The sequence below is a fragment of the Microtus pennsylvanicus genome, chromosome 8 (assembly GCF_037038515.1).
Source record: "Microtus pennsylvanicus isolate mMicPen1 chromosome 8, mMicPen1.hap1, whole genome shotgun sequence".
NCBI classification, from domain to species: domain Eukaryota; kingdom Metazoa; phylum Chordata; class Mammalia; order Rodentia; family Cricetidae; genus Microtus; species Microtus pennsylvanicus.
Window position 1 is genome coordinate 103,846,312 of NC_134586.1, and position 22,235 is coordinate 103,868,546.

At 39.7% G+C, this 22,235-nt stretch overlaps 1 protein-coding gene across 2 annotated transcripts in view; it reads left to right on the forward strand.

Moving 5' to 3' along the window:
• Sh3yl1 (SH3 and SYLF domain containing 1) overlaps positions 1–6,424 on the forward strand; it is a 37,904-nt gene extending 31,480 nt beyond the window's left edge. For both annotated transcript variants that reach the window (XM_075984179.1, XM_075984178.1), the window contains exons 9-10: positions 5,154–5,210; positions 6,076–6,424. In XM_075984179.1, coding sequence (XP_075840294.1) covers positions 5,154–5,210; positions 6,076–6,266 — 248 coding nt within the window. In that variant the 3' untranslated portion in view covers positions 6,267–6,424. The remainder of the gene's footprint in view (positions 1–5,153; positions 5,211–6,075) is intronic.
• The last annotated feature ends 15,811 nt before the right edge of the window (positions 6,425–22,235 follow it).

The following is a 22,235-nucleotide window of genomic DNA, read 5'->3' on the forward strand; positions in this document are numbered from 1 at the left end:
ACAACATTTATACTTCCTGCCAGGCTATTGACCAGGAGCAGATGTGTCTCACTGTCATGAAAAACCTTAGGTTATTAAATATATTAAATCTATATCCTATAGGCCTTTGAAGTATTTGAAGACCATCTATCTAATTATCTCTGTGTGTGACCATGAAAACATACTTAACATGATTATGAGTTTGACTGTTATAGGTGACTGTGAGTCTGTATTTTTAAATTGTATATTACATTTTTAAATGAGCTGCATAAACATAATACCTTAAACAAGAGTAGAAATATACATACAGTATAGCAAAAATAACTTTAAATTTGTATCAATAAGCTAAAATCTATACCCATGCCAAATATTAGTAGATTAATAGTTGGTTTTTGGATTAAAATAGGTTCAATAATCTACCATTTTATTTCATCATTCCTATGTCATACCCCCCCATCTTTTTAATACAAGATTCCTGAATTTAATTTTCTATGTTCAGCTTTTTTTCTGACTATTACCAATAATAACTTGTAACCAACCACCTTAAATGATTACAAACATTCATAATTTACTTTTGGAAATGTGGGCATAGTTCTCTAGACTACTAACTGTTGATTGGGGACAGTGGTAATCTTTGGGGGACCCTAAGAATATTTAGGATTTTGGTCAAGTCCTGACTGGATAATACCGTGAGGCTGGGTCATCTCAACTAGACACCTTGAAGCTGTTCTGGATGAAGAACTCAGAGGAAACTACAACAGAAGCACTCTGAAACATTAAATCATGTGGGCCATTTGTTCTGATTGGAAATTTTGGGGGCGTCTTTCTTGGTCAAACCTGAATTTTCATAACTCAAAGTAAATCTAGAGCCTCTCATTTCCTGTGGAAATAAAAGCAGAACCTCTTTCCCAAAGTAACATATCTTTTGACTTAAGTTTTGACATCAAGATTTTTTAAAATATATAGATTTATTTAATATAGTAAGGTCTCTCAGCAGGCGAAAAATTTATAAACAACACAATATACATAATCCAGACTCTTTGTGTATTTCCCGTCTTTTTGTGTCTTGTTATATTTTTATACTCTATTTCTTATTTAAGAATGTTCTTTATTCTTTTTCTTTTCTCTCCCAAGTCTGTATATATTTTTAAACACACTGAAGCCCATTTAGAGGCTTTTTGTTTTTTGTTTTTTTCTGAATCTCTCTTTAATGTATAAGCACATGAGTCTTTAAACTGCTAAGCCCCATTCTTTGGTTTGTACGAGCTTAGCTTAGTGGCAGCAGTACCAGTGGGAGCCATCTCAACTCTGGTGAGTTTCTGGATCCATGCCACCATAGAGTAGCATGTCACCCACTGCTCATAAACTTCATTCAAGTTTGTAACATGCCCTCTTAAAAGACCCTCATGGTTTTTGCTACCAACACTGAGTCAGGAAGGTGTCTCTTAAAGGATCCATGCCTCTGCTTGCCACCAGCAAACAAAGCTCGCCCAAGAAAATTCTGCTGCTAACAAGCTTTGCTTGATTCCATTCTTGTGTGTCTAACATCCTTTTTTATTTTTTAAAGCTTTCTCAGGTTCTTTGTGGAAATTCTTGTCCCACATTGGGATAAGAGGCTTTTTGTCCTGACCACTTGCTCGCAATTAACTGACACAAAGGCTTAATATCATTTATAAATGCTCAGCCAATAGCTCAGGCTTATTACTTACTAGCTCTTATATTTTCAGTTAGCCCATATTCTTTATTGAAGCTCTGCCATGTGGTGGTACCATTATTAGCATGGCATGTCTATCTTCTGCTCCTTCTGTGTATGACTGGCAACTCCTCTGATTCTACCCTTCTCCTTCCTATCATCTTTAGTTCTATACTTCCTGCTTTGCTACTGGCCAATCTGCATTTTATTAAGTCAAATTTTAGTGACAAATCTTTACAGTGTAAAAGAGGATTATTTCATAGCAATTTCTTATTATCTGTTGTGTTTGGGTTTGGTTTATTCTTGCTTCTCCAAATTCTTGAATAATCTATTTTAATTTTTTCTGATACTTTAATGTAGGTGCGTAGAGCTATAAATTTTCCTCTTAGAGCTGCTTTTGTTTTTTATTGTTTATTGTCTTAAATTTTTAATTAAGATATAATCACATAATTACCCCCTCTTCATTTCCTCCTTGCCCCCAATCCCTTTCAAGTTTATGAGTCCTTATTCTTTCATCATTATTTTTATATATGCAAATGAATATGGAAATGAAACCTGCTTAGGCTGCTTATCTCTGTGGAAGACTAATTCTCCTTCAACACCCACTAATTGTCTATAGCTCTTTAGATAGAGGTGGAGCCCATGTCATTTTCCCCATCTAAATTGGCATTTCTACTGGTGTTATTATTTTTCTGGTCTTTTTTTTTTAAACAGCCATATTTTTGAGATTTTGTGGATATGGCTTCCCTATAATATCTAGAAGGCAATCTTGCAGCAGATATCTTGGTATCCTGGCTCTTGCAATCTTTCCACCTCTTCCACAGTGCTGTCTGAGTCTTAGGGGCAGGAGATGTATTGTAAATATGTCATTAAGCGCTAAGCACACCACAGTTCCTTTTTCTCTGCATTTGGACAAATTATGGATTTCTATTGTGGTCTTCTACAGTGAAAAGAAGCTTCTTTGATGAAGAATGAGAACGATACTTGTCTGTGGGCATAAGGATAAGTATTTAGAATGGGTTAGGGATTATACTCATTTAGTAAAGTGACAGTAGTATGTTCTCCCCTGAGGTCTATATCCTCACAAGCTACTTGGTTTACAATGCCAGCCATGACTTTCTTCTTATTCAGTAGATCTCAAGTCCAATTAGACAGCTGTTGTTACCACTAAGACATTTATCTTGCCACACTGATCGGTGTTGAAGTTCATAGGCTTGGAACTGCTTTTAATGTGTTCTGGAGGATTTTTGTGTTGTGTTTTCATTTTTATTTAGTTCCAGGATTTTTAAATTTTCTTTCGTATTTTTGTCTTTGACTGCATTTATCATTAAGTAATGTGCAATTTAATTCTCATTAGTTTGTGTATTTATTGAATGTTTGTTTGCTGTTGTTTTTAAGGTTTATTGTCTAGTGGTCAGGTAGGATACAGGGTGTTATTTTTTTTTAATTTAAGATTTGTTTTATGTCCCAGTAACTGTCTACTTTAAAAAAGCCTTCATGCACTGCTAAACAGAAAGTATATTTTTTGGTGTTTAGGTTGAATATCCTGTACATCTCTGTTAAGTCCATTTGATATTTGGTAATATTAATTCTGATGTTTCTCTGCTTATTGTTTGTCCAGATGGCTTGTTTTGTTTTGTTTTTTGAAAAAATTTGGTATTACTATCACCTACTATTAATGAGTTGGAGTTAATCTGTGTTTTTAATTCCACCATTTATGCTTTATGAAATTGGATATGCCAGAATTTAAGTGTGTGTGTGTGTGTGTGTGTGTGTTTACTTGTTTATTTTAGGATGGCAATGTCTTCTGAGTTAATTATGCCCAGATTAGAATGAAGTGTAGTTTTTCTCTTGTAATTAATTTGTTTAGAGTTTATTCTGTCAGATTAGGATAGTGGCCTCCTACTTGCTTCCTGACCCCATTTGCTTGGCATTGTGTCTTCAATCTTTTCTCTTTAAGGCAGTACCTATCTTTGAAGGTAAGATGAGTTTCTTATACACAGACCAATGGGTTTTCTCCCTTAATCTATTCACTAACTTGTGTCTTTTGATTGGGAAGTTGAGGCAGTTAGTGTGTAAAGTTCCTGTTGAAAGGTGTGTGTTCGTTGCTCTCATGTTACTGTTTCTGATTTTCCCTGTTTTTTATCTCAGGGATTTGAGCTTCATTTGTTTTCTTTCTCTGGTGTCCCGGCTATACTTATTCTTCTCTTCAACCCAAGATATTGCTTCCCATTATTATATTCTCTGTTGGGCTGATTTGGTGGACATTAATTCTTTTAGTCTGTTTATATCATGAAATGATTTTCTTTCTCTTTTGAAGTGTGGTAAATAGTTTTGCAGGATATAGTAGTCTAGGTTGAGATCCACAGTCTTTTAGCCAGGTTCTGGCTTTTAAAATCTTAAAGTTTGAAAAATCAACTGTTATTTTCATGGGGTTTCCTGTATATGTGACTTATGGTTTGTCTCTTGCAGCTTTCAGTACCTTTTTTGTTCTTTATACTTAGTGTTTAGCTAGAATATGCTGTGGGACTTTTTTTTTCTGCCTCTGTCTATGCTTTCTATTTGTACAGATGTTATTTCATGTCATTCAGTAAAATTTTTGGTTTGTCTTCTCATTTAGATTTCTGTCCTGATACAGTAGAATCATGGTTTCCATTTCCATTTCAGAGTTGAGGAAACCTTAGTTGGTATATGTTTACCTAATATGTGGTAATCTACCCAAAGTTTTTTCTAGTCAGTTTCTTCAAGTAGGTTCTCCTGGGATACCTATATCACCTTCCTTTTCTATGAACTCCACGGTGTGCCTGTGTCCTCAGAGTGCATAAGGCTTCAGGAGCCTATGAAGAGAAGTGGTTTATGAGACACAGTTTCCAGGCCTCTAGTTCATGGAGGAATTCCTCAGAGCCAGCCCAGCTGAGAGCATGGAAATATTGTTTAAAGGTTGAAAGCAGGTGCTGTACATTCCCTCTACTAGGAAAGGCCGATTGATTCTCTTTAATCAACCATAGTGAGATTCAGATCACTGTGGTTTATAGTCTGTAATTCAAAAGGAGAAATGCGATTATTTAATTTAAATAATTGGTATTATAATGTGTTGTCAGCATACCTCATGTGACTGTTTAAATCCATCCTAATCTTCAGATATCTAGGAGAAGCTGTACAGTGGCTCGTCTAAGGGATGTCTGAAATTATCTTAAGGGTTAAACAAAAAAGAATGTTTGGACATCCTCTGTGGGGCTGCAACCTTTCTTGCTAAAGTGTTCTATGGTTGCTTCTGGAAGAGATGTGTATGGGTCAGTATCAGGCCCTTCAGCTACTTTGCCTTGTCCATAGCCTTTTGTGGGGGTGTTTAGGCATCCCTCAGCTTACAGCCTGGCCCAATCGTTTAAACCTTTAGCAAGGTCAGGATTTGATGGCTTTGTGTGTTTTATATACTATAATAAGCTTTTAAATCTTCCCCTATTTATTTTTATTTTAACAGGTAATGGAAATGAATATAAACTATATCCTGAGCTTTCTAGCTATCGTGAGAAAACTGGTAAGTAAAACTGTATTGCTTAAAAATGGTTTGTAAGCACCCTACAATCACAAAATTTCCAGTTAATTTGATGGGTTATGGAAAATTCTAGGAAAATGTTCAAGACTTGTAGATATTCTTTAGTGACAAGTCATATGTCTTTGTTCTCTGGAAGGCCTTGAGAGGCCAGTGGAGACTGCAGGAACCAGCATTGCCATTTGCAACCCATGATTTTCTAGTAAAAATATTTCTCAACTTGTTTTTCTTAAATACTCCCTAGAAATTTTTTTCTTGAAAGGATTAAGCACTTAAAAAAAAATGAATCGAACACACATTAAGGCCAAAAATGAAACAGTCATTAATTTAGTGCCCTAAACTTTTGCCACTCAAGTCATCAAATTATGTGTTACTGAATTTATAAACTATTGAGGAATTGGCCATTTTGTGTGAGAATAAGTAATATTGTCAAAAAAGCAGGTAATCAAAATGTTAAATATTATCATATACATGAAAGTATTTTCAGTGTCTTTTTTGGTGAACCTTTTAGCTTTTCCTGGCTCATGCTTCCTGCTGTGATCCCGTGGCCATGGTTCTGGTCTAAGTCAGTGCACATAAGCAACGCACTCATGGAAGCCAGCAGACAGCTTGCAGTAGTCAATCTCCTTCTATCATGTGGATCCTTGGGCTCTATCTCTGTCTTCCATCTTAGAAAGGAGAAGATTCTAAGTCTGTTATGTGAACCTCACTGAGATTCTGCAGTGTGGGTTCTGACACCCGTTAGAAAACCCAAAATTAAATCCTAACTGCTCTGTTTCTATCTTTACAACCCCATACTTCAGCTGCTTTCCTAACATACTTACAGCCCAACGTCATTTTCTTGTTCTAGGCAATTTGAATCAGCCAATAGAGGTGACAGCACTCTACTCTTTTGAGGGGCAACAGCCAGGAGATTTGAATTTTCAAGCCGGAGACAGAATCACAGTTATATCAAAGACTGACTCACATTTTGACTGGTGGGAAGGAAAACTTCGAGGCCAAACTGGAATTTTTCCAGCCAACTATGTAACTATGAATTAAGGCTCATGCTATTCTGTTATTTGATAATTGCTCAGAAATATTTCTACATGGACAGGATTCATTTATTTGCATTAATCTTTAAACACTTCTTTGCTCTGCCAATGTTTTATCCAGTTATAGAAGATTTTTCTCTACATATAAATAAATGGTTAAATTAACTTGTCACTAAGCTCTTCGTATTAATTTAATCACATAAACCATTCTACAGTTGTCATCAGCGATTTTTATGGTCATGTCTTTCATGCTCATCAGAGCCTGCTTACCCTTGAGTACTCTAATTCCTCACTACCACGGTTTTAGTGCAAACCAAGCATGGCTGGGGAGCACTGCTCACCTTTCTATGAACATGGGTCAACCTCTGGACATCTAGGTAGGGTAGAGGTTTGTTCTTTTCATTTAACAAGGTTTTAGTAATTAAACAAGCTTGTGAACTTAAAGAATAGGAGGCTCCCATGGAGTAGAGGGGCCTCAGAGCCTCGGGAAGAAAGGCTGTATCTGTTTCCCACCCTGCCAATGTTTTGCTTTCCATTGTCTTCCAAGACAAACCATAGAAACTTGGCTTTCTGTGCCCCACGAAATATCTTAGAAACTAGAACTTCTTTTTATCCAAGCAGATCTTCATGCTTAGAAACCACAACCATCCCCTAGTCCTCTGTCTTTCCGTCTTGGAACCAACTATAAAGAAATTCTCTAATGTGCTTTGCCTACTAAATCATAAGACCCACACGAGGCACAGGCGAGGAGTCATCAGGTGGTGGCCCTTTGCCAGCGCAGTTATGCACAGCTGACCATTCTTCACGGAACCTAAGTATAAATCAGTCTGGAGACTCCCATAAAAGATGTCCAGTAAAATGATAATCAAATATATTTCATTTACTCCTCCCCTGTTAACCTGTCTTTAGAGGATGAGTATCATCATGACGTTGTATAGCTGGCAGAAAATGGATCACTTCCTTTTCTCCTCTGAAGTGAGCAAGACCAAATCACCTTGCATAGCGCTGGAAGCATTTGCCCTGTACAAGGACTTACATATTGTGGTTAACTTGTAAGCCTCATGACTGATCTTACACAATTTACCTAACCTCTATGCCTCAGTTTCCCCACTTTTCATGATTACATAAAATGCTTAGAACAGTGTTGATCGTGTAAAGAAATCATTAAACCTTAGCAACTAATGTTGCATTCCCTTATATGACAAAGAACTCTGCCTTTTCTACTTTCCTATGGAATGTCCATATAACTAAGACACACTACATGCAAAGAAGCCTTATTTTGCGCTTCCTGTGTGTTCAGATGCTGAGGCAGCTCCCTGGCAGACACAGCACAGTGTTCAGGATGCCTTCTAATGCTGATTCTCTCAGCCCTGTCTTCCTCCTAGAGTTCATCCTCTGAGTGCCTTCTTCTCAGACACCTGCCCAACCCTCTCAGGGTGCAGAGTGCCAGACCACTGTCCCATCTGCTGAGCCCTGTCTGAGAAACCCAGATCCTGAAAGATTTGTGTTGTCTGGGGAGCGGTCTCTCAAAGCTACAGGGGTGTTTGTACTCTCTCTAACAGGTCAAGTGAACATATGGACAGATAAACCCGAGGGCTGGTCCACAGGTATTTTCAGACCACCTATTTTGTTGAAGAAAAACTGAATGAAGCTAACCTAGTAAAGAAAAAGAACAAGGAAGTCCTAAGTCAAAGCTAAGGAGCTGCAGTATGCTTAGACACTGAGAAATACTATAAAGAAGGTTATTGGTAGCACATAGAAGCAGGTGTAGCTCCATCAAAGGTGGCTTGGGAGGCCCATGCATGGAGTATGTGGCCTAAAGACTCAAGGAGTGAGCGAACTCTAAAGGATTCAGATGTCTTGTACAACGTGGTGACTGACTGTACTTGGTGATGATGTGTCCTGTTCTTGAAAATTACTAAGGCAGTCGATTTTAAGTCTTTTTACCCATGATGTATACTGTAAGTAGATTTAATTATGCCACAATGTTTACATTTTCTCAGACATGATATTAAGACATCAATTTTACTTTTCAACTAAAATAGATGTTTAGAAAGAACCTTTAGGTAAAATTAGAATATACTGGATATATGAAAAGATTTTCTAAGCAGAAGAAACAAAGAGTATTTTAGCTAGAGAGATTGTGAAAGCGGAAGGCAGGATTGTTGCACCTCCTCCATGGAGGAGGTTTTCATTCTGTATATCTGTATTTTTATGACAGGGGAATATACTCTCGTCCTACAACTATAGATGGGCAATGAGAAACAAAGGCTGTGAACATGGTCCAGATAGATGTTTTAGAGGTTTGTATGTTAACAGAATGGTTTGCAGGATAAAAGGCCATCAATAGGGGCTGGAGAGATGGCTCAGAGGTTAAGAGTGTTGCCTGCTCTTCCAAAGGTCCTGAGTTCAATTCCCAGCAACCACATGGTGGCTCACAACCATCTGTAATGAGGTCTGGTGCCCTCTTCTGGCCTTCGGGCATACACACAGACAGAATATTGTATACATAATAAATAAATATTTTTTTAAAAAAAAAAAAGGCCATCAATAAGCTGGCTGTGGTCATAAACAGATGGAAGTCGAGAAAGCAGGATCTACCCAGCAAATAAGGTTTGTGCTCCATACAGAGTAAGTCATCACAGGGAGAAGTGGGGTAAGCTTGGTAAAACTAGAAAAGAGGCCAAAGGAAGATGAGGTTTTTCTTTTTTCCCATGTTATTTTAGGGATCCCACCAGACACATCCAAGGAGAGTTGTGGGTTTGTAATGACGTGGAAAGGTCTGAAGTCAGTACTAGAATCTGGAAACATTTCCTATGTAGTTCATGATTAAAAACAGGGAGATTTGTTGAGGCTACACCTGTGTTCAATGTTTGTCAGAAATAGAAAGGAATAGAAGACAAAGTACTTATTTAGGAAAAAGGTATAACGTTGGCTCAGAGTTCTGAATGCATGAGGCCATGATGTGGGTGACTCAGCAGTTTCCTGAGTCACCATGGGCAACCCAAGCAGAGCCCCAGTGGGCAATCGCCTGAGTTGGCACTGGCAGAGGCTCTGAGGCAGGTACAGAGTCTGGGGCCAACTTCCATGCTTACACTCATAGGAAGGAATGAAAAGATTCTTAGGCTAAATCCTGCTGGCAGAATCAGCAAGTGGAACTATGCAATTGTTAAAGCTTTTGCTATAATCTCATGAACGCTTGTTTGATTTTTATGCTTGGTCCTTGAAAAGTGTGAAAGAACTCTAATTGGCCTATAACTTTAGGAACTGTGCCGACTATTCATTTTAGTGCCAAAGGGTATTCATTCCCCAACTGTATGCCACAAAATAATTTAAAATAGCTTATGTTATGTTTCAAACTGTTGATTTTAATTTATACAGTCTTCTGCCAAGAATTAGCTAATGAATGCCAACCAGACAGACTCTCCCAAGCTTAGATAGTAGCTCTGGGATTTACCTTAGGAACCTGGTTACTAAATGAGCTCAGTGAAGTTGGTACAGTTATCGGCTCAGTGATAAACATACCAAAGCATATCTGTTAAATTTGGGGGTTAATTAATAATTTGCAAAGATATTACATATTACTGAAATAAAGAAAAGTCAGAGAGTGAAACAGTAGAAATAGGTCATTTAATCACACTTTTAAAGTATATATTTAAAAAGAAACCATACATTCAACTGATAACAGGGCTGCATCTGCCCAGTCTGTACAGGAGACATCAGCTGTAAATGTACACTTTTTAATAAGAAAAGTTCTTTACACTTAGAAATATGTTTACTAAGCCCTAGCAAACAAATATAGATCTGTTTTTACTGCTGTGATCCTGGGAGAGGGAGAGAGGAGACAAAGCCACTGTCCAGGGAGCACCAACTTCACCAGCTACATAGCTAGCCAAGGGTAATGGGCAGTGTGGTACCCATTGCCTTCCTGATAAGGACAAACATGCTGGCGAAGGCCAGAGCACCAGAGAGTCACAGCAGCTGACTGTAGCTCTGTCAACCCACGGGACATGAATCTATCATACTAAGGAGACACATAGGTCCTTTATTACGTCTGCAGGTCCCAAGTCGTTGCTGTCTAGAAGGGTGTTAGAGCTCCCTAGAAATGGTTATAGCCTTATCCTCTAAGGTGCTGCCCCTTCTCCCAGCAGACACAAATGGAAACAGAGGCCAGACTTAGGACCCAGGGCTCAGCTCCTATGGCCACCTGTGTGGCATCAATTACATGTCCTACAGATATTTCTCTTAGTCTGGACACCTGTGTGTCATCAAGTACACATCCTACAGACATTTCTCTTGGTCTGTGCAGAATTAGCCCTGCTTTTCAGTGCAGAGCATAAACACCTCATGGTGGTCTCGTGCAAGAGTGTCAGGCAGGACAGCTGTCACTGAAATGAAACCTGATCTACCAGACTGGAATTCTGGAGTCTTTGGGTTTCTAAGAGAAAGGCCCTGGCTTCAGACCTAAAGCCTAGTAGTCTGGAAAATGTCTTAGCGTTTCCTTCAGAGGAGGTCATAATTTTAGATGTAGTGCTCAAAAAGGCATACGGAAAGTAGAATTGTTGGTAAAATAAGAACAAGATAAAAGGTGACGATCCCGTGCTCTGATTAGTTTTATTTTGCAGTGTGTTTTGCTTTGGTTTTTGACCACTTGACACACGCTAGCCATTTGAGAAGAGGAAACTTCTGCTGAGAAATTGCACCCCCACCAGGCTTACCAGTAAGCAAGACTATGGAGACTTTTTCTTCATTAATGATTGATGTGGGAGGCTCCAGCCTACCACTCTGTGTTGTGTTACCACTGGGCAAGTGGTCTTAGATGGTATAAGAAAGCAGGCTGAGCCAGCAATGGAGAACGAACCAGTAAGTGGCATTCTTCCATGGTTTCTGCTTCAGTTCCTGCTTCCAGGTTCCTGCTTTGAGTTTCTGTCCCTACTTCCCTTCATAATATGAGCTGTAAATTAAAATAAACCTTTTTCCCCCTAAGCTGCTTCCAGTCATTGTGGAGTTTTTTTATATAATTTTTTATTGAGCTATACATTTTCCCCATTCCCTTCCTTCCTCTCCTCTCCCCTTCTACCTTCCCCACTGCCCCTTCAAACTCCCAGTTTACTCAAGTGAGCTTGTTTTTTTCTCCTTGCGTGGCAAATCCCTGTATATCTCTCTTAGGGTCCTTCTTGTTGTCTAGGTTTCTGGAGTTGTAGGCTAGTTATCCTTTGCTTTATGTCTAATAACCACTTATGACTGAGTACATATTATATTTGTCTTTCTAGGTCTGGGTTACCTCACTCAGTATGCTTTTCTTCTAGTTCCAGCTGTTTGCCTGCAAATTTTCTTGTTTTTTTATTGATTTTTATTGAACTATACATTTTTCTCTGCTCCCCTCCCTGCCTTTCCCCTCTCCTTCAACCCTCTCCCAATTTACTCCGGAGATCTTGTCTTTTTCTACTACCCATGTAGATTAGATTTATGTATGTCTCTCTTAGGGTCCTCTTTGTTGTCTAGGTTCTCTGGGATTGTGATTTCTTGGCTGGTTTTCTTTGATTTATGTTTAAAAACTACTTATGAGTGAGTCCATGTGTTATTTGTCTTTCAGTGTTTGGGTTACCTAACTCAAAATGATGTTTTCTAGCTCCATTGATTTGCCTGCAAAATTCAAGATGTCATTATTTTTTCTGCTGTGTTATACTCCATTGTGTAAATGTACCACATCTTCCGTATCCATTCTTCGGTCAAAGGACATTTAGGTTGTTTCCAGGTTCTGGCTATGACCAACAATGTTGCTATGAACATAGTTGAACACGGATCCTTGTGGCACGATTGAGCATCCTTTGGATATATACCCCAAAGTGGTATTGCTGGGTCTTGAGGAAGGTTCTTTCCTAATTTTCTGAGAAATCGCCACATTGACATTCAAAGGGGCTGTACCAGCTTCCATTCCCACCAGCAATGCAGGAGTGTTCCCTTTTCCCCACAACCTCTCCAGCATAAGTTGTCATCAGTGTTTTTGATCTTGGCCATTCTTACAGGTATAAGATGGAATCTCAGAGTTGTTTTGGTTTGCATTTCTCAGATGAATAAGGATGTTGAACATTTCCTTAAGTGTCTTTCAGCCATTTTAGATTTCTCTGTTTCTTTAAATTTTTTAAAAATATTTATTTATTTATTATGTGTACAGCATTCCTTCCATGTGTGCTTGCAAGCCAGAAGGGGGCACCAAGTCTCATTATAGATGGCTGTGAGCCACCATATGGTTGCTGGGAATTGAACTCAGGACCTCTGGAAGAGCAGTCTATGAGCCGTCTCTCCAGCCCCTTCTTTGAATTTTTTGTTTTTCTTTTTCTCCACTTCTTTAAGAGAATTTTTCATTTCTTTTTAAGGGCCTCAATCATCTTCATATATTTATTTTTAAGGTCATTTTCTTCTGCTTCATCTGCATTAGAATGTTTAGGGCTTGCTATTGTCAAACCACTAGTTTGTGGTGGTATCATGTTGCTTTTTATGTTGTTGAGTGGATTCTTTTTTTTTTTTTTTTTTTTTTGGTTTTTCGAGACAGGGTTTCTCTGTAGTTTTGGTTCCTGTCCTGGAACTAGCTCTTGTAGACCAGGCTGGCCTCGAACTCCCAGAGATCCACCTGCCTCTGCCTCCAGAGTGCTGGGATTAAAGGCGTGCGCCACCACCGCCCAGCCCTTGTTGAGTGTATTCTTGCCCTGTGGTCTACCCATCTCTTCCTCCAATAGGAACAGGTGGAACCTGTGTTTCAGGGGGGTCACATTTCCTCCAGCTGATGTAGCTGGAAAATGTGGCTCTATCCAACACTCCTCCAAGTATAAGCAGGGCAGAGCCTTCAGTGATCATTCCTCCAGGTGCCTTTGGTCCCAAAGCTCAGATGGTTGTTGATGGTTGTTCCTCCAGGTGCAGACATGGATGAGGATGAAGTGCCAGTGGTCAGATAATTTCTGGAGGGCACTGCTGTCATCATGATCCACTATGCTGCTGAGGCATCTCCTGTTGGGCTGCCAAATTAACTCTTCTTCAAACACCTTCTTTGAGGAAATGTATGCTCAAATTTGACCCATTTTGTGGTTGAATTGTTTGTCACGTTACTGAGTTAGGAGAAGTCTTCTTATGTTCTACTTCAGATATAATCTGTGGATGTTTTCCTTTAGTCTATACTGTCCTCTTGGCTCACATCCAACTTAAATAAACTGGTTTTCACTGTAAAATTCAGTGTTATTGTTGTTTTTAACTGTATTCACAGAGGTCATTGTGTCTTTCACAACAATAGAAAAGAAGCGAAGATACCCTGTGTGGTGGTTTGAAAGAAAATGACCTCCAAAATGAGTGGCACTATTAGGAGGTGTGGCCTGTTGGAGGAAGTGCGTCATTGTGGGTGCATGTTCTGAAGTCTCTTTTGCTCAAGCTTACCTCTGTGTGACACTGGAATTGCTTCCTTTTTGTCTGCAAGCCAAGATGTAGGACACTGAGCTACTTCTCCAATACCATATCTGCCGGCACACCACCATGTCATACCATAACGATAATGGACTATACCTCTGAAAATGTAAGCCACCGTAATTTAATGTTTTTTATTTTTAAGGTTGCTTTGGTCATGGTGTCTCTTCCCAGTAACAGAAATCCTAACTAAGACACCCTGTGAGCATTATTTTCTAACCAAGGTTCTCATGCCAAATGCCACATTTGAACAACATTAGGTTTGTAGCAGAGAGATAAAGGGGAAGCCTGCTCTTTTACTCACAGGCTCATTTTTCAGGGAGTCTTTGGGAGCTGCTGCCTATTTTTGATCCTGTTATCTTTGTACCACTGAGTTATTACTCATAACCTTCCCAGACACACTCTTGATAGAAAATCCTTCTGAAATAATGAAAATTCTACTACATGCCAAGCATTCCCGTCCTGATATAGCAAGTTCCCGTCCTCCTTTTTCCATCCTCCCCCAAATTCCCTTTCTTACTTACTTCCTTCTATACTTAATTTTTTTCATGCTTTCAGTTGAGTTGAACAAGGGAAAATTTAAGTTGAAATAACTTGCAAAAGGATTATGATTTAAAAAAAGTTATAAACCATAAAAAAGAAAAGCATGTTTAAAACTGATCATCTCTATATGGGACACTCATAAGTGAATGCTACAATATTTAATATCAAAATTTGGTGTGTCCCTTAAACTCATGTCAGACGTAGGTCTGAAGAAATTATTCTGTGTAGCCGCCTTTAATCCCAGCACTCAGGAGGCAGAGGCAGGTGGTTCTCTGTGAGTTTGAGGCCAGCCTGGTCTACAAGAGCTAGTTCCAGAGAAACCCTGTCTCGAAAATCAAAATTAAAAAAAAAGAAATTATTCTGTGTAAGTAAACAGACGATAAATATGAAAGATGTTTAAAGACAGAAAGTGAACTGACCATGCCAGAATGAGAAAACAAACAATGAAAATATCCTATTGTAACATGGAAGAGACATGCATTACTGTTACATTACATTAGCAAGTAAACAATAGAATGCATGGGAACTCCTCCTGAGAGAGGGTTCAAGTTGTTTAGTATAAAAATAATCAGGCAGATAAAGCACTATTAGACCACCAAGACATCACAATAGTAAATAAGCATTGTAGGTAAAATTCTCTAGGTGTTCAGAAGAGTAATTGAAAATGGGTTAATATGGGGGCTGGAGAGATGGCTCAGCGGTTAAGAGCACTGACTCTTCTTCCAGAGGTCCTGAGTTCAATTCCCAGCAACCACATGGTGGCTCACAGCCATCTGTGATGAGATCTGGTGCCCTCTTCTGGGGTGCAGGGACACATGCAGGCAGAATACTGTATATGTAATAAATAAATAATCTTTAAAAAAAAAAGAAAATGGGTTAATACACAGATTTAAGAATTTCCCCATGCAGATAACAAGAGCAGGGGTAATCTTCCAGGGAGCAGCCCCTAATTGGCTATTCAATACCAAGGGATCATCCCTGAAAAACATGTACATGCAAGCAACACTGAATGGTTTCATCAGGTTGTGTTTATACATTTATATGTACCTACATAACAAAGACAAGGAGACCAGGAATTTGAGGAGTTTGCCCATGAAAGGAGTTGGAGAAAGGAAAGAAAATGGAATGATATGATATGATTATGTTTTAAAATACATAAAAATAGCCTGTCTTAGTCCTGTTCTATTGCTGTGAAGAGACAATATGACCAAGGCATGCCTTATAAAAGCAAGCATTTAATTGAGAACTTGCTTACAATTTTAGAGGGCTAGATTAACATCATAGCAGGGAGCGTGGGAGGTGAGAGCTTTATATCCTGACTTCAGGCAGAGAGAGAGAGAGAGAGAGAGAGAGAGAGAGAGAGAGAGAGAGAGAGAGAGAGAGATTGACTGTGGTGTGGACTTTTGAAACCTCAAAGCCCACCCCTAGTGACACTCCTTCTCCTACAAGGTCATACATACCCCATCAAGTTCATACTCCAATCCTTTTCACACTGTCCCATTACCTGAGGACCAGACATTCAAGCATATGAGCCTATCTGGACCACTCTAATTCAAACTCTTACAGAATCCTTATGCTAGCCTGGCTGGCTATAAGAGTCATTTTTGTCAACAATTTGGCACTGACAAGCAGTAAAAAATTACTATCAGACCCACGGACCAGTAATACTCTGGTAAGTTTCTAGCCAGTACTCTTCCATGGTACCCAATAATACCCTCCAGAGACTTCTGACCAGTGCTATTCTCAGATATCTGACCATTACCTTTCAAAGGTACTGACCAGTGCTCTTTTAAGCTAGCCATAACACCCTCCAAGGCAGCCGGTATCCTCCTCAGGATTCCTGTACTCCTTGAAGGCCCCTTCTTGTTCCCTCTCAAGATGCTCAGCCAGCGCCATTCAACGGTATCCAACCTGAGCTTTGGCAGACCCTGGGTTTTATGGCGATGCTAGGTTAATCTTTGATTGACTAGGCCACTGCCCAGTGTGGTGTGTGGCTCTTCCACATGTTTCGATATGTTTGTTTATATTATTATACAACAATGATCCAAATACCACAGTGTGAAACCAGGCTGTCTTCAGCATAAATTCTTTTGGGGCCAACAAACTCAACAGAGGGTAGAGAGGAAGGAGGGAAGGAGACTATAAGGAGGTTTGCTACACTCTTGGAGTGATCTTTGCAATTTTCATACTTGTGTGCTTCAATATTGAATGTTTCTCCCTGGAAAGCTTCCACACTTCAACACAACCTGTAAATAAAAAGAAATCCATCTTAAGTGACCCTTTTTCCTGAGTGGACAAAGACACAATGCACTCACACTACTTCATGACCAGAAATTTCTGCCATCCTGGATCCCAAATTTTATCTGTGTCATGTTTTGAATATGAAATGCCCCCCCATAGGCGTTTGCATTTGAACACTTGGTCCCCAGCTGGTAGCACTATTTGGAAACGTTATGGACCTCTGAGGAGGTGGAGATAAGTCATCTTCCCTTTACTGCCTGCTGCCAAATAAAGCTAATAGCTAAGCCTCTACCTAAAAGCGAAGCCAACACTATCTATTTCTCTGGAACTTTCTAGACTGTAAATCCCAGGTGTCTATCATGTGACACAGAGTGCCCTACAGGACTCTTTGTCTAGGGCCTGACATCTCAGTGATCTCTGGACACCTTTTGGTTCTCATGTGAGTCTCTGACCATGAGCTTTGCCCTTTAGAGCTGCTCTGCTATAGACCCATGTCTAATGAATGCTATATCTTCTGTTTCTAGTCCTGACTGTGTGTCTCACCACCACCAGCAGCAGCAGCACTGCAGCAATGGGCTTGTCCTTATTCTCAGGGCTTGGTCTGCTAACTGAGAGGTTATAAGTACATCAGTGGCATTTTACTGAATGAATGCCAAATTGGCGAATAGAAGTTTGATAATGCCTGTGCTAAAGTGCTATATCCATATATTTAGGGATACCACTAGAGTTTAATTCAAGAATTTATTGGGTTCCATGACTATCTACATAGATAGATACGTAGATACTCCACTATCTATGCATTCCATCACAAATGTTGGTTGAGGAGCTACTGTATGTTAAATGTCATTCAAGGCTCTGTAAACACCGCAGAGAATTAAAAAGGCCAACATCATGTTCTTGTGCTGGTGTAGGAAGTTCTGTTCATGTGTTGCTTTCATTGGTTAATGAATAAAGAAACTGCTTTGGGCCTGATAGGGCAGAACTTTGGTAGGCAGAGAAAACAGAAGTGAATGCTGGGAAGAAAGGCAGAGAGAGAGAAGCCATGAATCTGTCTGAGACAGATGCCGGTTAGAATCTCCAGTAAGCCACAGCCACGTGGCAATACACAGATTAATGGAGATGGGTTAAACTAATATGAAAGAGCTAGCAAATAAGAAGTTAGAGCTAATGGCCAAGCAGTGTTTTAATTAATACAGTTTCTGTGTGGTTATTTTGGGTGTAAGCTAGCCGGGCAGCCGGGACAATCAAGCAGCCTCTTCTTGCAACATTGTGCAGATTTACCAAGGAGCCGAGTGGAACCATATCTGATAGTGTTAGTATGAAGCAAGCCACCAACATGCTGTTCTTTTTCTGAGCTTAGGAAGGTGATGAGAGAAAAGATGAAGCATTTGGCATTGGTATTCTGCAATGACTTTCTAAGGAATACAACTGATTTCTGTCAGTCCTCAGTGCTCCTTCAAGTCTCTCTGTTGTACGTTTCTGCCCATCTCTGAGGCATTCAGTGTGCCTCTATCATCCCCAAGTTTTCAGAAATACAATCTTTCATCCTTTCTATCTATTCAAGAATATGATATTTTAGTGATAAAAGGGTACCAAGTATGTCTTGCTCCCCTGAAGGTGCCACACTACTCACTAAATGAGTCCACATTGCTCAACCCAGGGGAAGCAAGTCTCTAGCTTGCATTCATGCAGAGAAATTGAGAGCCAAATTAGTGCATCAGAATGATAGAAATGGATCTAGGTGCCTGTCTGAGGAACTCATAAAGGATCGCTTGACTGACAGCATAAATTTGTCCCTAGTGATTTCTGCCTTTCCCCTAGTTATTCTAAAATGATTGTGTCATCTGCCTCCCCCATAACGAGCGCAAATGGAGACAAATATTACCTTCAGCAGACCCTGGGTGTTCTACTGTGACTCATTCTTCCAAGAAAGCAGAGTTCACCTGAATTTATTTTCTTAATTCCATGTGTTACCTGAAAGCGACACAGAATAAGCTCAAGGTAGATTTTACCCTGTGGGAATACAGAGCTTGGGGTGAATTCAGGAGCACTGATCCATGGGGCTGGCCTGTGAGCATCAAGAGTTTGTGACCACAGCAGAAGTTCAAGACTCAGGATAGTATGAATAATTTTAATATGTCTAATTAATATCAAAGTATATAAAACAGAAATATCAGCAACTTTTTCCCACAAGGGTGACAGCATGAACCTCCTCAATAACACAGAATTTCTGTCCCCCATCAAGGTACAACAGTCTTCACCAAACATGTTAGCATGTTTAGCAGTGTTCAAAATCTCTGAAAATATGACGGAAACCATGACTGTAATAATGGAAGAAGAACCCTACTTATGACAAATGTTTAGAAAAACTCATAGTGGCCGGGCGATAGTGGCGCACGCCTTTAATCCCAGCACTCGGGAGGCAGAGGTAGGCGGATCTCTGTGAGTTCGAGACCAGCCTGGTCTACAGAGCTAGTTCCAGGACAGGCTCCAAAGCCACAGAAAAACCCTGTCTCGAAAAACCAAAAAAAAAAAAAAAGAAAGAAAGAAAAACTCATAGTGTACCACATGAACTCCGTGATAGCCTGAGAGAACTGTGTGAAACTGTGCACAGAGACCAGCAGAGAAAGTACATGTGACATGGTGACGAAGCACTGGTTTGCATAGCAAGACTTTTCTTTATGTGAAATTCTATATCATGTTTTATTTTATTGATACTGATATCATGTGTGGTTAGGCCTTGTCAACTTGACACAGACTGGAGTAACTTGGAATAAAGGACCCTCAGTTAAGGAATTTTCTCTATCAGATGGGCACGTGGAAAAGTCTGTTGGGCATTTTTTAAATTAATCCTTGATGTGGAAGGGCCCAGACTACTTGGACTGTGTCATCCTTTGGCAGGTAGTCCTGAGGTGTTTAAGAGAGTAAGCTGAGTCAGGCAGGTTGGCATGCTCTTTTAATTCCAGAACTTGGGAGTCAAGGACAGGTGGATCACTAGTTTGAGGCTAGCCTGTTCTACAAAGCAAGTTCCAGGACAGTTAGGGCTACATAGAGGAACTCTGTCTCAAAAAAAGAAAGACAAGAAAAAAATAACAAGCCGAGTGAACCATGAAAAGCAATGCAGTGTGCCACGTTTCTCTGCAGTTTCTACTCCAGTTCTTGCCTCCAGGTTCTTGGCTTTTCTTGACGATGTACTATAAACTGTAAGATTAAATAAATTATTTTCACCCAAGCTGTTTTAGTCATATTTTTATCACAGCTATAGCACAGCAAATGAGCATAAGTAAAAATACTTGTAAAGTGTAAAAGTAGGTATGAGTAGTGTTTTCATCCACTCTGCTTTATTCATTATCTTTCCCAAAGTAGCAGAGACCTCTCTTCTGTGCCTCTAAGAAGGTTATAATTATGGTGAATAGCTTGAAGAACAGCATAAAAAAGACAGTACTGGAAGGTTGTACCTAAGAGCCTTGTTCAATGAGAGTACACTACAGTATAGCTCAATGTGGCATCCACTGTGGAAATAAAAACATTTTAAAGTTTGTAATTATATAAGTAGAAAGAATATAGTGGTCTCTTAGTGTGAATGAGGAAGGCATTTTACTATCTGAGGGCGCTGTCTCTTTCTTGTGGCCTTGGTGTTCCTGGCAGGAAATGAAATGCCTTTTGTAAATCTATTCCCTCAGAAGGATTTATGCATGTGTAGTGTATTGTGTGGTATGTGTATCAGTGCACGGTATGTCCCCACCTGTGCACACGTGGAGGCCAGGGAAGAACGCCAACAGTTACATCACTGTTTATTCTCTCACTGAAGCTGGAGCTAGGCTGACCGCCAGTAAACCCCAGATACCTGAGTCCCACCAGCACTGGGGTTCAAGTCTTCTTGTGTAGCCATACACAGCTTTTTACGTGGACAATGGGGACTTGAATTCAGGTTCCATTACTTATCTAACAAGCATTCTTAGCTGCTAGAACATCTACCCTGTCCAGAAGAGGATGGTGACAATACCAGAGATGTATGCAGGCCTCTTCAGACTATCGATCTCTCTGAATACTGGGGAAACAGACTAGAAAATCACTCCTAGAGACTTCCCAAACCCAAGATCTCTGTGGCTAGCCAACACTTAGTCAGTAATGTTAGGTGTGCAAAGGCGAAAGCAGACGCAAAGCATCTTTGGGAATGATTTTGGAGATGGGTTTGGATTGAGCACCCTTTTGTTGACCAAAAGCCGGTTTCAAGTCTCACAATGTTTCTCTTGGGAATGTGAAGCTCTGAGGGACTTCTGAGCTGAGAGAGCAGGACAGACGAGGAAGACTGACCCTGGGAAAAGACCAGGCTGAGTGCTGTGGAAATTCCCTGTCACAAAGGACTGAACAGAAGTGATTACCAAATGCTTGGCTTCAACTATGGGAGCTTCTTCTGGTGCTGTGCTGCGATGTTCTTATTCTGCCATATTTGTCCCAAGACCCTGGTCAATAGCCCAGGAAAGCAGGTTTAGAAAATATATACACACATAATTGATAGCCTTAATGAAGAGAAGACAAAAGACCCGGGTCCTGGCCTGGGTTGTACAATGGGTTGAACAGAAGGGTTGTGGAAAAACAGAGTGTAATAAAATAAGAGTTGGTGAACACCCTTGTGTCTGGTATCATGCAAGGGGAGAGATCTCTAGAATATGATGCAGCGAGTCATCCGTCCTGACAACAGCCCTCTGAGTAAGGGAGAAGTGGAGGAACCAGTCGTAAAAGCACCAGGGAGAGTCTACTCGGGACGCCCGGTACCACGTGCCAGCACCAGGCAGCTCTTGTGCTGTGGAAGTGAATTTTTTGAGGCAGCCTTAGGAAAATCTGTGCCATGGACCCATGGAAATGTACTGCAAGAAAGTAACCTAAGGAGAAAAGCAATAAAAGCTTGATAGTTTCAGTAACAATAAGTCAAATATCTAATAATAGACATGAGTTTGTCATGTATAGTCACACTTTATTATGTAGTGTAATAGAAAATAAAATGGTAATTATATGACATGCACTAAAATGCATGCAATAGAAGTGAAATAAATGTCTTGGTATATTTTCTTAAATATTGATTAAATAAGGGAAAACTATATATATACATTTATACATATATAAATGCAGAATAAAGAGATGTGTGGGAAATACACAGAAATGTTTTTACAAGGCACAGAATGTTAGTAAAATATGTAAAATTATTCAGAGTTATTTCAACATTAATATCATTCCATCAGAGTATCTTTAAAGTTCTATACAATATCTATACATTCAGAATAGGTATTACACGGAGTGGAAACACAGGTTATGGATGCTGTTCACACCTTTACCATGTACCTCTCCATACGACCTGAATTCTCCTTCCAGCTCCTCCTGTTGTGAGCTATCTCCTTACCCATGAGTAACTTGCTTATACCATACCATGACAGGAACAGACTCTGGCATGTTCTGTCCATGAACCCTTCCCTCTTCCCCCACGCCAATGCAGCCTATGCAAACATCCACAGGGACAGTCAATAGAAATAATTTGTATCTTGCTTTCTGTAACAGAGGCTATCATCTAGAAAGAAACACAGTATCTTCTAGATTTCCTGATTTTTTTTTTTCAAATCAACTTTCCCCTTCAGCTCACGGGTATTATTGGCTATGGGGAAAATGTCTGTACACACAAGAGAAGGGCCAAGAGCATGTAAAATTAGAAGGTTTAAAAAATCTAAAATAAACATCTCTC